This window comes from Dipodomys merriami, unplaced genomic scaffold, assembly GCF_024711535.1.
Source record: "Dipodomys merriami isolate MVZ:Mamm:240054 unplaced genomic scaffold, mDipMer1.0.p SCAF_3, whole genome shotgun sequence".
In the NCBI taxonomy this organism is placed as follows: Eukaryota; Metazoa; Chordata; class Mammalia; order Rodentia; family Heteromyidae; genus Dipodomys; species Dipodomys merriami.
Window position 1 is genome coordinate 82715390 of NW_027204492.1, and position 14807 is coordinate 82730196.

The 14807-nt window shown below is 41.7% G+C and overlaps 1 protein-coding gene across 1 annotated transcript in view; it reads left to right on the forward strand.

Moving 5' to 3' along the window:
* Smc1a (structural maintenance of chromosomes 1A) overlaps positions 1-14807 on the forward strand; it is a 60592-nt gene that overhangs the window by 16575 nt on the left and 29210 nt on the right. The window contains exons 10-18 of the mRNA XM_070040434.1: positions 1230-1415; positions 1510-1689; positions 2052-2198; positions 2289-2426; positions 4356-4472; positions 4563-4669; positions 9632-9773; positions 13989-14134; positions 14222-14375. Coding sequence (XP_069896535.1) covers positions 1230-1415; positions 1510-1689; positions 2052-2198; positions 2289-2426; positions 4356-4472; positions 4563-4669; positions 9632-9773; positions 13989-14134; positions 14222-14375 — 1317 coding nt within the window. The remainder of the gene's footprint in view (positions 1-1229; positions 1416-1509; positions 1690-2051; positions 2199-2288; positions 2427-4355; positions 4473-4562; positions 4670-9631; positions 9774-13988; positions 14135-14221; positions 14376-14807) is intronic.

Here is a 14807-nt window from a genome sequence, read left to right on the forward strand (position 1 = left end):
CGCTGTGGCTCAAGTGGTAGAGCGCTAGCCTTGAGCTGAAGAGCTGAGGGACAGCACCCAGGCCTAGAGTTCAGGCCCCATGACCAGACCCCCCCAAAAAAAACTGGAGATGATGACTAAATGTGTATTTCACAATATCACAATCAGTACCTTATCTTTAAACACAAATCCTTTATATCAAATAATCATATAAGTGAGACTATACTGGCACATATTACTAGAATCCTATTCAGCCATTAATTAGTAATTAATCTAGTTCATCATCATATTATATATGAAATGTCTCCTGGGCTGAGGCTGCTAGGTTTCTAAGCTCCCATTAATCTTGTCAGGTTCTATAAGTAGGAGTAGTCTTGGAAAACTTAACTTCACCCATTTAGGCATCGGGTATAATTGAGCTAAGAGACAGTGTAATCTCTTGTTCTGAGCTCTTTCTAGATATTAATATAATATTGGATTTCCCTTTTTACATAACCTGTTTATTCATTCCTTCTGCCTTCTCCTTTTTTTTTTTTTTTTTTTTTTGGGCAGTCCTGGGGCTTGCACGCAGGACCTGGACACTATCTGTGAACTTCATTTGCTCAAGGCTAGCACTCTACCATTTGAGTCACAGCACTACTACCAGCTTTTTCTGCTTATGTGGTACTGAGGAATTGAACCTAGGGCTTCATGCATGCTAAGCAAGCATTCTACCACTAAGCCACATCCCCAGCCCACTTTTCTACTTTTGGAAGTAAGATTTAGATTGGCTAATAACTGGCAGCAATATTTAATGTCTCCTCTCACTCCATTCCTATTCATGTCAGGATTATAAAACTGCAGGTCTTACAGGCAAGCTTGTTCACTAGGCAGTATAGCTACATTCATTGTTCCTGGTACACATTTTAGGCTGCCCTCTTTGTGAATTGGTAATTGAGATTTTTCTTTTGGTGCTGGTTCTGGGACTAGAACTCAGGGCCTGGGTACTGCCCCTGAGCTGCTTTTTGCTCAAGGCTATCATTCTACTATTTGAGCCATAGCTCTATTTCTAACCTTTTCGGTAGTTTATTGGAGATAAGAGTCTCACGAACTTTCTTGCCGGTGCTAGCTTTGAACTGCAATCCTCAGATTTCAGCCTCCTGAGTAGCTAGGATTACAGGCGAGCCATCATTGCCTAGCTTGGTAACTGAGATTTTTGAGCCAGCTTCCAAAAGCCTCATACATCAGTTTTCCCCTTTTCCTTTATTCAGTATGGCCGTCTCATTGACCTCTGCCAGCCCACACAAAAGAAATACCAGATAGCGGTGACAAAGGTTTTGGGCAAGAACATGGATGCCATTATTGTAGATTCTGAGAAGACAGGCCGAGACTGTATTCAGTATATCAAGGAGCAGCGTGGGGAGCCTGAGACCTTCTTGCCTCTTGACTACCTAGAGGTGAGGCTAGTGGGGATGGGGTCAGGGTATTATTCAAATCACTACCTCCCACCTCAGTAATATTTTCTGCTACTTACTAAGCTTTTCTCTACAGGTGAAACCTACAGATGAGAAGCTTCGGGAGCTCAAGGGAGCCAAGCTAGTGATTGATGTGATTCGCTATGAGCCACCTCATATCAAAAAAGCCCTGCAGTATGCTTGTGGCAATGCCCTTGTCTGTGACAATGTGGAAGATGCCCGTCGGATTGCCTTTGGAGGCCACCAGCGCCACAAGGTATGGATTCTCTTCTCCAGGTTGGAACTGGATAGCCTCAGTTCTGGAGATTCCAATGTTCAGCTTTTCCTCTTAATTTCTTTTTTTTGTGTGTGTGTGTGTGTGTGTGTCGGTCATGGGGCTTGAACTCTGGGCTTGGAAGCTGTCCCTCAGCTCTTCAGCTCAAGGGGAGTGATCTACTGCTTGAGCAACCGCACCACTTCCGGTTTTCTGTTGGTTTATTGGAGACAATAGTCTCACGGTCTTTCCTGCCCGGGCTGGCTTTGAACCATGATCCTCAGATCTCAGCCTCCTGAGTAGCTAGGATTACAGGCGTGAGCCACCAGCGCCCGGCTTCCTCTTATTTTCTACCTACTGTATAGACGGTGGCACTGGATGGGACCCTGTTCCAGAAGTCAGGAGTCATCTCTGGTGGGGCCAGTGACCTGAAGGCCAAGGCAAGGCGCTGGGATGAGAAAGCAGTGGACAAGTTGAAAGAGAAGAAGGAACGTTTGACAGAGGAGCTGAAAGTAAGTCAAGGGAAATACTAGTGCTTAGAGGTAAAGGTCCTGAGCCCAGGTTAGCCAACTTATTAAGTCCTTCTTTCTTGTCACTTTCAGGAACAGATGAAAGCAAAGAGGAAAGAGGCAGAGCTGCGTCAGGTGCAGTCTCAGGCCCATGGACTGCAGATGCGACTCAAGTACTCACAGAGTGACCTGGAACAGACTAAGACAAGACATCTGGCCCTAAATCTCCAGGTGAGACCTGGCTTTTAGCCCTGTCTTCCAAAGGCCATTCTCGTATTCTTAGCCCAGATTTCTCTGGAGGTGGGGAACTTGTTTTATTCTTCTCTCTCAGCCTGTTCCAAGAACTAATAAGCACAGTATACAGCAAGATAACCATAGGTGTAGTTCTTATCTTTATGACAGTAGGCACCTTAAACTTTCAGCATCAGTTTTCTCATCTTTACCCATAAATTGGAATTAGTATCTGTTTTATAGGGTCATTGTGAAGACAGAATGAGCTAATACAAATAGCTTAGCAGTAAGTGCTCAGTAAATGTTAGGAGCTATTATTAGCATAATTCATTCAAAAATATTTAAATTTCTAAGGGTGAATTAAAAGTAACCTACAAGTTTGTGACAGTCATACTTATCTTCCTACTACTTGGGAGGCTGAGGCAAGAGGATCAAGAGTTTGTGGCTATCATAGGTTATTTAATGAAATAAACCAGCTCCTACTGGTGGGGGTACTATTAATAGATAGATGTATTTTTGTATTATGCTACTGAAGTTTGAATTCAGCTTTAGGCTTGCTTGGCTTGCTAATTTGGTGCTCTGTCCTTGGAGTTATGCCTCCAGCTCTGCTTTTTTTTCTTCCTTTCTTTTTTTCCAAGTTCATTCCTAGGGCTTGAACTAGTCCTGGATGCTATCCCTTAGTTTATTTTTTGTTCAAGGCTAGTACTCTACCACTTTAACCAAAGCTCTACTTCTGGCTTTTTATTGATTCGTTAGAGATGAGAGTTAGTCATGGACTTTCCTGCCTGGGCTGGCTTTGAACCACAGTCCTCAGATCTTAGCCTCCTAAGCAGCTTGGATTACAGGTGGGAGCCACTGGTACTTGGCTTCAGCTTTGCCTTTTGCTCGTTATTTTGGAAATTTAGTCTGTAGGCTTTTCTGGGTCGACTTTGAACCATATATCAGCCTCCTGAATAGTTAGGATTATAGGCATGAACCACCAACATTCAGCTATTTATGATTTTTTTTGTCAGTCGTGGGGCTTGATCTCTGGGCCTGGGCACTATCCCTCAGCTCTTCAGCTCAAGGTGAGCATTCTACTACCACTTGAGCCACAGTGCCACTTCTGGTTTTCTAGTGGTTTATTGGAGATAAGAGTCTCATGGAAGGGCTGGTAATATGGCTTAGTGGTAGAGTGCTTGCCTAGCATGCATGAAGCCCTGGGTTCGATTCCTCAGTACCACATACATAGAAAAAGCCAGAAGTGGCACTGTGGCTCAAGTGGTAGAGTGCTAGCCTTGAGCAAAAGAAGCTCAGGGACAGTACCAAGGCCCTGAGTTCAAGCCCCAGGACTGGAAAAAAACAAAACAAAACAAAAAAACACAGAGTTTCCTGCCTGGGATGGCTTTGAACTAGGATCCTCAGATCTTAGCCTCTTGAGTATCTAGGATTACAGGTGTGAACCACGGATGCCTGGCAGATTTTTTTTTTTTTTTTAGATTATTGGGTACGTTTTCTAGTTTTCCTTGGAGGTAGTATATAGTATGTATATATGTAGTATATGTATGTGTATTTAGGTATACATGCATGTAAGTATTCATGTGTGTGTATATATCTACACATACATTATGGGTTCATGTATATGTATAACTTTACCTTTTTTATAAAATAAAGTATAAATACTAAAATATTTCTGGAGATTATAGATAAGGGACTTTGGACCTATAACTTAATCATATTTACTGTGTGTTCATCCCTGATTGAATTGGAGGCTGGGGAAGCCATGTGATGGCTTCAGTGAGAAATTTTAGAGTATAGGGCAGTAGTGTTAAGTCAGGTTTTCTCAGTGTGGGGAGAGCTAATCCTTCTTGACCATGAGGCTGGTGCTGTCAGGGTAGATCTTTTTGTCTAAGGAACCCAGTATCTTGTTTTTCAACACACTGCTTACAGGAAAAGTCTAAGCTGGAGAGTGAGCTGGCCAACTTTGGGCCTCGCATTAATGATATCAAGAGAATCATTCAAAGCCGCGAGAGAGAAATGAAGGACTTGAAGGAGAAGATGAACCAGGTTTGTAATGGGATGAGTATACCAACATGTGTATCAAGGCAGGACTGGTGTTAGAAGCAGGATTCTGATCAAGAGGACTTCTTCCCTCAGGTAGAAGATGAGGTGTTTGAAGAGTTTTGTCGGGAGATTGGTGTGCGCAACATCCGGGAGTTTGAAGAAGAGAAGGTGAAGCGGCAGAATGAAATTGCCAAGAAGCGGTAAGTAGAATGTTGGAAGAAGATAATAAAGGTGCCCTTGGTTGAACCTCCAACCTGACATCCTGAAAGTCAGATGCTCTCAAAAGGCAGGGACCACCTCTTAGTACCATATTTATTGTTGATAGGCCTTAAAGATAGGGAGATCAGGGAGACAGTGTGACATAGGATAGTGTGTGAGAGTACTTACATTTAATTTACCTGATTAAAACACAAGTATACAACTCATTATACAACTTGATTTCTCTAAACCACAGTTCCTATGAAGTGGGTAATAATAATAAACTATCTTGTTACATTGTTGGGAGGAATAGATGGAATAATCCTTGTGAAATATTTAGCATAATTCTTAGTACCTACTAAGAGTAAAACATAGCTTTTATTTTGTCTTTGTACTGATGTATAAAAGTGGAGATGGAAAAGAAGTTCTAGGTTGGAGGAATAGCCAGAATAAAACAAGCTTTTCCTTTCTTCATTTTCATTCATTCATTCAATAAGCCTTACTTGAGTTGTGTCAGGTTGTCATGTGCTAAGTATTAGAAGAGGTGGGGGAGAAGGAAATAAGATAGAGATGAATGTGACTATGTCACATTTGTCTGTGACATATGTCATATAAATGTCATATGACTTATGGAAATTTCACACATGTACACATATGTATTCTATATCTCAAAGAGACCTTCCTAGGATCATAAATAAAAATATTTAGGATTGTTCATCTTGGTACCGTGTGGTAGTGGAATGTTGGTGGCAATATAGTTGGCTATCACTGGGGGAAAGTATAAATTAAGTGTGATGAATACTTGTGTATTGTGCTGTGCACCTGTAATTCCAGCACTCTGGAGGCTAAAACAGAAAGATTAAGAATTGAGCTACAAGGCTGGGAATGTGGCTTAGTGGTAGAATGCTTGCCTAGCGTGCATGAAGTCCTGGATTCAATTCCTCAGTACTACATAAACAGAAAAAGCCGAAAGTGGTGCTGTGGTTCAAGTAATAGAGTGCTAACCTTGAGCAAAAGGAGCTCAGAGACAGTGCCCAAACCCTGAGCTCAAGCCCCAAGACTGGCCAAAAAAAAAAAAAAAAAAGAATGAGCTACATAGGGAGACCTTGTCTTCTCCCCCAAAAAGTAATGAAGTGAATAATACACAGACTTTGGAATATTGTAGAGCATTTCAAAGCAAGAGTAGATTTATAAGCTGTAATACAGATAAAATATAAGCCTAGTGTAGACTAAAAATAAAATGGAATGAAATTTGCAATTGCATTAATGTAAGTTTAAAACATGATATTTTCCAAGAATATGCATTTTAGCTGGGTGCTGGTGTCTCAAGCATGTAATCCTAGCTATTCAGCAAACTGAAATCTGAGGATCACAGTTTGAAGCCAGCCTGGACAGGAAAGTCTATGAAACTCTTTTTTTAATTAATTAATTTGTCAGTTGTGGGGCCTGGGCGCTTTCCCTTAGCTCTTCAGCTCAAGGTGAGCACTCTACCACTTGAGCCACAGCACCACTTCCAGCTTTTTCTGCTTATGTGGTGCTGAGGAATCGAACCCAGAGCCTCATGCATGCAAGGCAAGCACTCTACCACTGAGCTACCTTCCCAGCCCCATGAAACTCTTATCTTCAATTAACCACCCAAAAACTGGAAGTGGAGCTGTGACTCAAGTGGTAGAGTGCTAACATTTAGCAAAAAAGAGCTCAAAGACAGTTCCCAGTCCTGAGTTCAAGCCCTACAATTGACCCCCCAAAAATGCATTTTTTTGGTGCCAGTACTGGGGCTTGAAGTCAGGACTTTTCACTGTCCCTTGGCTTTTTCACTCAAAACTACTGTTTTACCACTTGAGCCACAGTTCCATTTCCAAGTTCTTTCTGGCTAATTGATATGAGTTTCACTGGCTCCCCTGCTTGGGCTAATTTTGAATGATGATCCTCACATCTCAGTCTTTTGAGTAGGGTTATAGGCATGAACCACCGGGCACCTGGATAGGATATGCATTTTTTTCAGTATGTGTATGTCACTTTGGGGTATGTATTCATATTAGGTAAGGTAATGGAAATTAGAGATTGAAATAAGAGACAATGGAAGGATCTTGCATAAATAGGGATGATAAGTGTGTTTGGAGCTGTAGAATTTAACTGACTCGGCTAGACTCTACATCTAAAAATTAATGAAGGGAGAAGCCCAACAAAGTGTAATAGAAACGTGGTTTTTTTGTTGTTGTTGTTGGTCATGGGGCTTGAACTCCGGGCCTGGGTGCTGTGCCTCAGCTCTTTAGCTCAAGGCTAGCTAGCGCTCTACCACTTGAGCCACAGGGCCACTTCCGGTTTTCTGGTGGTTTATTGAAGATGGGATTCTCTTGGACTTTCCTGCCCAGGCTGGCTTTGAACTGAAATTCTCAGATCTCAGCCTCCTGAATAGCTAGAATTACAGGCATGAGCCACTGGTGCCCGGTGTAATAGAAACTTTTTTTTTGCCAGTCATCGGGCCTGAACTCTGGGCCTGGGTGCTATTCCTGAGCTCTTCAGCTCAAGGCTAGCATTCTACCACTTAAGCCACAGCGCCACTTCTAGCTTTTTCTGCTTATGTGGTGCTGAGGAATCGAACCCAGGGCCTCCTGCATGCAAAGCAAGCACTCTACTACTGAGCCACCTTCCCAGCCCCTGTAATAGAAACTTTTAAGAACCTACAATGTAGTGTCAGCAATGGATTTACAAAACAAGGAATGATGAACTAGAGACCTGAATAGTGGATAGCATTTAGCCAACCAGGCAACAGCAGAAGACAGTTTCAGGCAGTGAAAACAGCATGCTTGAAAGTGTGAGGAAGCATCCCTTGTTTGGAAACTAAGTAGTTTTGAATGTCTGGATCATAAAAACAGGGTTAGAAGAAAGGTGGAGGTGGTGAAGAGGTGAGCAGGGGCCAGATAACAGAGGGCTTTATGAATCATAGGAGATTGGTCTTAAAATTTTATAGCTCAAAATTGTAGAGTTAATTACATTCCACTTGGATTATAGTGACTAATAGGTTTTAGCTACTAGCAGGTTATCAGTCAGCATCTGTCACACCATATTGGACATTAGAAGGGCAGTTTAACGTTAGTCTTACCCAGTCTGCATGCTGATTATATCTTCTGAAATTTTCAAGAGGATAGGACGGGAGGGCAGTAATAGGAATCCACTATTTTCTTTTTCTTTCTTTTTCTTTTTTTTTGCCAGTTATGGGGCCTGAACTCTGGGCCTGGGTGCTGTCCCTCAGCTCTATCATTTGAGCCACAGCGCCACTTATGGCTTTTTTCTTTTTGATTATGTGGTGCTGAGGAATTGAACCCAGGGTCTCATGCATGCAAGGCAAGCACTCTACCACTGAGCCACCTTCCCAGCCCGGAATCCAGTATTTTCCTTATGTTCTGTGCTACCTAAGCTCTGCCCCTTAAGAGGCCCTAAACTCTTGGTGCAGAGGTTGGGATACTGGAAAAAATCAAAGTCCAGATACTGGAAAATATCAAAGTCCATGGGGAAAATGAACTGAACATAGCTGTGTATCTGCTAATGATGATGATACCTAAATTGTTCTGAGTAGTTATGTGCCAAGCATGGTTCTAATGACTGGAGCTTGAACTCAGTGCCTTGTGTTCTTCATTAGTTAGTCAAGGCTAATATTCTTCCACTTCAACCACACCTCCACTTCTGGCATTTTTATGCTGGTTAATTGGATATAAGAATCTCTTAGGCTTTCTTGCCCAAGCTTCAAACTGTGAATCTCAGATCTTAAGCTCTTACATAGCTAGGATTTCAGGTGTGAGCCACCAGCTAAGAAAAGGAACTTTTGGGCTGGGAAGGTGGCTCAGTGGTAGAGCACTTGCCTTGCATGCTCGAGGCCCTGGGTTCAATTCCTCAGCACCGCATAAGAAAAAAGCCGGAAGTGGCACTGTGGCTCAAGTGGTAGAGTGCTAGCCTTGGGCTGAAGAGCTGAGGGACAGCACCCAGGCCCAGAGTTCAGGCCCCACGACCGGACCCAAAAAAAAAAAAAAGAAAAGGAACTTTTTTTTTTGGTGCTGGTACTGAGCTCTTGCTTAGGTTTTTTACTCAAGGCTAGCCATATATCACTTGAACTGCACTTCTACTTCTTCTAAGGACTCAGGTAAATACTATTACCATTTCCACAGATGAGCAATCTGAGGTATGCAAAATATAACTAACTTGCTTGAGATCACACTACTACTTGATGGCAGAATTGAAATATTTTTGTTCTTAGCTCATATACTAGAAAGAGCCTAGGTTTTGATACTAGACTTTGGTTTTAATCTTTTTTTCTTTCTGTCAATCATATGACTTAATCTCAGAGCCTAAGTATTAGCTTTATTTTCCCCTCAAGGCTAGTACTCTACCACTTTGAGCCCCAGTTCTACTTCTAGTTTCCTGGTGGTTAATTGGAGATAAGAGTCTCATGGATTTTCCCAGCTGGGCTGGCTTTGAACCATGATTCTCAGCTCTCAGCGTCCTGAGTAGTATTATAGACCTGAGCCACCAGCACCTAACTGGTTTTAATATTAATATCTGCCATTTATTAGCTGTATAGCCTTGTGGAGAGTCTTTACCTCTTAGCCATAAGTTTACTTTGTAAAATATGGGTAATAATGACTTTTGGGGGCTGTGGTTAGATGATTAGGAGATGTTATATGTATATAGAAGCTTAACAAATAGGAATTAACCATAGCTGGCCAATTCAGGTGGACCTTTTTATGCCTCTTTTTAGAAAATTGGAAAGATACCTAGACTATTCAGTGTTTAAAGGAAATAAATGGAGTGTGGTATCACCTGTCTTGTGCCAGGTCCATAAGGCTAGGTTAAGGAACTTTGTTTTCTAACTTCTGGGCACAATTTTATGTGTATATGGGTGACTGAAATTCAGGAGTAACTTGGAGACCTTGAGCTATGGGCTTAGTTGCCCTTTCTTTCTACAGTTTGGAGTTTGAAAATCAGAAGACTCGCTTGGGCATCCAGTTGGATTTTGAAAAGAACCAATTGAAGGAGGACCAGGATAAAGTACACATGTGGGAACAGACAGTGAAGAAGGATGAAAATGAGATAGAAAAGCTCAAGAAGGTAAGAAAGGAGAAAATTTAAAAAGACAGACAAAATATTGGGAGGGGAAAATGATAGAAGGATAATATTAATAATTTATAAATCTCATGTATGTCAAACTTTAAAAAAAAAAAAATCCATCAAGACCTAAATAGGAAGTAGGTAAGTGAGGCACAAAAGTTTAAGAGATTCAGATAGCCCATAAACCCATACAAATAATTTAGCCATTCTGCAAATGAAAGAAATATACATTAAAGCAACAGTTGAGCATAATTTGTTTCTTATCATATTACCCAAAATTTAAAAACAAAAAAAGGGCCTGTGGCTCATATCTGTAATTCTAGCTATTCAGGAGACTGAGATCTGAGGATTGCAGTTCAAAGCCAGCCCTGACACGCAAGTCTGTGGGACTCTTATCTCCAATTAACCACCAGAAAACTGGAAGTGGCGCTGTGGCTGAGAGGTAGAGCGCTTACCTTGAGCTGAAGAACTGAGAGACTGCCCCCAGGTGCAGAGTTCAAGCCCCACGACTGACAAAAAAACAATGTTCAATAGTAAGCATCATACAGGAGACCAGTATTACGCAGTGTAGTACCATCAATCAAGAGGTTTCAGAATACTCTCTTAGCTCAGTAATTCTTGAGATAATACAGAATATTGGCAAAAGCTTTGTGCAAACAGGCTGAAGTTTATTACAAGCATTATTTATGGCTTCAAATTAGAAACTATCAGTGGCCCTTGGGATGTAGGAATTTAACAAGCCATTGCTATATTCATGTAAGTATTTGTATGGTTTAATGGTTTTTTATAGAACACAGACCAATTCTTTGTTTTCCTCTTCCTTTTTTCATTTTGGTTGGTTGAGACAGGGTCTTGATATGTACCACAGATTGGCCTGGAACTTGTTATTTTTGCCTCTACCTTTCAAATGCTGGATTATAGTTGTGTAGGATCACATTCCCTCCATCATAGAGCTCATTTAAAGTAGAATTATTTTTAGAATTTCCAGTATTAGCTTAAGTTTTGTTTTGTTTTGTTTTTTATCCTTTGTGGGGCTTGAACTCGGGGCCTGGGCGCTGTCACTGAGCTCTTTTGCTCAAGGTTAGTGCTCCACCACTTTGAACTACAGCTCCATTTCTGGTTTTCTGGTGGCTAATTGGACATAAGAATCTCACCGGCTCTCCTGCTTGGGCTGGCTTTGAACTGTGATCCTCAGATCTCAGCCTCCTGAGTAGGTAGGATTACAAGCATGAGTCACTAGTGCCCGGCTTGGCCCAAATTCTTTTTGGGTCCTGTCGTGGGGGCTGAACTCTGGGCCTGGACTCTGTCCCTCAGCTCTTCAGCTCAAGGCTAGCGCTCTACCACTTGAGCCACAGCGCCACTTCTGGCTTTTTTTTCATTTTTGCTTATGTGGTGCTGAGGAATTGAACCTAGGGCCTCAGGCATGCAAGGCAAGCGCTCTACCACTGAGCCACCTTCCCAGCCCTTGGCCCAAATTTTTAATGTTACTTTATATATATATACTTAAAACAACCAAAAAATATATATACTTAAAACAACCAAAAAATCAACACAAACTTCCAAATAAATTAGGAGCAACGTAAAATAAAATTCACATTTCTGAAAAAAGCAACTTAAAAAAAATTTTTTTTTGTTGGTCATGGGGCCTGAACTCTGGGCCTGGGCACTGTCCCTCAGCTCTTCAGCTCAAGGCTAGTGCTCTACCACTTGGGCCACAGCACCACTTCTGGCCTTTTCTGCTTATGTAGTGCTGAGGAATTGAACCCAGGGCCTCATGCATGCAAGGTAAGTACTCTACCACTGAGCCAACTTCTCAGCCCACAGATGATGTTTTGCTTGAAATAAAGCAACTTTTCCATCTGACTGTTAGTGAATGCTATAGCTTAGTTCCTTTGAGTTTAGCATGCCTGTACCAGTCACTCATTGTATTTATTTATACCCTTTTGAAATTACCATGAAACCTTTGTTCCTTTTTTGTGGTAGTGGGGTTTGAAATTAGGGCCTCAAGCCTTCTAAGCAGACCCTCTACCACTTGAACCACACCTCCAGCCCCCAGCATTCTCTTCTGAGGTGATTTAGTCTTCTCTTTGGTTTAAACATATTATTTGATTTTTTATATTGGCTTATATCTGTTGATTGCTTGTGTATTTTCTTCATTAACTCATAATGATAAAGTAATCTCCTTTAGTGTCTTGGCAGTCTTAAACACAGTAGATTGGGCAGTAAAATCCTGGGGGTGGGACTAGATTTACACTAGGATATAAATCTAGGATAGTTTTTATGTGACCTTTTGACTTTGTATTTTGAAATATTTTTCAGGTTAGGAGAAAGTTGCAAGAATAATACAATCATTCTTCATACCCACAGGAGATTCTAGGTTCTACAAAATCCCCTTCCCCTTCAAGGACATCAAAATCCAAGATGCTCAAATCCTTTGTATGAGTTGATGTATTATTTGTATATAATTTTTTTTTTTATTTGTGAACATACTGTACAGAGGGGTTACAATTACATGGGCAGGATAATGCGTATATTTCTTACCAAGCATTGCATTGTATATAACTTATATATATCTTCCTTTATGCTTTAAATCATCTCTATACTATAATGTCTGATGCAGTGTAACTAGTGTGAATAGAATGTCTGATGCAGTGTAACTAGTTTGTAAATAGTTGTTATACTTTATTAGGTAAGAAATAATAACTAGAAAAGTTTGTACATTCAGTACAGGCACAATTTTCTTTTTCTTTTTCTTTTTTTTTTTTTGTCATTCGTGGGGCCTGAACTCTAGGCCTGAGTGCTGTCCCTCAGCTCTTTAGCTCAAGGCTGTGGTGCTGAGGAATCGAACCCAAGGCCTCATGCATGCAAGGGAAGCACTCTACCACTGAGCTACCTTCCCAGCCCCTCAAATATTTATTATTATTTTTTGTCGGTCGCGGGGCTTAACTGTGGGCTTGGGCACTGTCCCTCAGCTCTTCAGCTCAAGGCGAGCGCTCTACTGCTTGAGCCACAGCGCCACTTCCAGTTTTCTAGTGGTTTATTGGAGATAAGAGTCTCATGGACTTTCCTGCCTGGACTGGCTTTGAACCTTGATCTTCAGATCTCAGCCTCCTGAGTAGCTAGGATTATAGGCGTAAGCCACTGGCGCCCGGCTCCTCAAATATATTTTACCCTCAAGTTAGTTGAATCCATGGATACAGAACTTGTAGATACAGAAGGCCAACTGTCAAAGAATTCCTATCTGCCCATCACCAAGATTCATCTTTCATCATAATGTTGTCATATTTGCTTTTTCATTCTTTGTGTATGCTTATTATTTTTTTTGGGGGGGGGTCCGGTCGTGGGGCCTGAACTCTGGGCCTGGGCGCTGTCCCTCAGCTCTTCCGCTCAAGGCTAGCGCTCTACCACTTGAGCCACAGCGCCACTTCCGACTTTTTTGCTTTTGCTTATGTGGTGCTGAGGAATCGAACCCAGGGCCTCAGGCATGCAAGGCAAGCGCTCTACCACTGAGCCACCTTCCCAGCCCTATGCTTATTATTTTTATGAGCCATTTGAGAGTAAGTTGCAGATATGTCCCCTTTTTGCATGTTGTGTGTTTTTTAAGATCAAAATGAAAGTTGAACCTTTGTAAAAAAAAAATCAGAAGATTATAAGTAAGGCTGTAATTTTCCTTTGCCTGGCTACTATCAGTTCTAGTTATATTGTTCTTTCTAGTGTTGGTCTTGGGTCAGTGAGTATTTTTATTTGTATAGTATATGTATACTCACAGAGAATACATAGTGCTATTTGTATGGGTTTTTGAAAACACAAATATTACACACAATAGAGCTTTAATTTAGAAAGAAATGCTCAGATAACATCCTTAAGTGACAATATAGTTGCAGTCTAGTAAAGCTATGTGTAAATGATGCTAGAGTGTTAATTGATTGGCTGGCTGGTGGGATTACAAGTAACACTTCCATCCTTCATACTTTTTCTCTAGTTTGAATTTTTCTATAGTAGGCAATAAATGTATTTGGGGTATGTGTGTGTGTGTGGATGGGAAAAACCAAAAAATGTAGAAAAAGAGAAAAGAAACCTGAAGGTAATGAGAAGTATATGAAAGCAGAACTCAGAGTGGCTCTAAACAACTGCCTAGTGGGAAGGGTGAGACAAGATCCCAAGATGAATTGGAAAAGCCCTCACCTCTTGTCCTATTCCTCCTACTGCGACCAGGAAGAACAAAGACATATGAAGATCATAGATGAGACCATGGCCCAGCTACAAGATCTGAAGAATCAGCACCTGGCCAAGAAGTCTGAAGTGAATGACAAGAACCATGAAATGGAGGAGATTCGTAAGAAACTGGGTGGTGCCAACAAGTGAGTATATTTGGGCCTGTGCGGGAGGAAGGAGGTCAAGCAAGCAGCCTACCAGTTTGAGTCTTACCTAGCTCTGGACATTTTTAGGGAAATGACCCATTTACAGAAGGAGGTGACAGCCATTGAGACTAAGCTGGAACAGAAGCGCAGTGACCGCCACAACTTGCTACAGGCCTGCAAGATGCAAGACATCAAGTTGCCACTGTCAAAGGGCACCATGGATGATATCAGTCAAGAAGAGGCGAGTATTGTGGCTGGTGGTGGAAATGGGCTGTGACCAGTATTACCCAATGACGAGGGATACAGTGGTCAGGAAGGGCAGGTAATAGAGAATAATGGGCAAAGGGTGGTGTGGGACATGAGAGATGAGGTAAGGTGGAGATAGGGAAGAGTGATAGCCTTAGTGTGAGGAGGACACTGCATCCAGGAGATAAGGAAGTAATTCATTTATTTTAAGGGCTTGAGCTATGTTAGCTGCACTAATACATATAGGTAGAAGTGGGAATTGAGGGACATTAGCCAAGAGAAAAGGAAGACAGGAAGCTGGAGGGCCTGAAGGATCATAGCTCACTACAGTGCAGAAGGTTGGTCTGAGGAGGATTGGGTAAGGGCCATCAGCACCACAAGAGGTAAAGAAGCTTGGACACAGGAAAAGCAAGAACATTAGTCAATA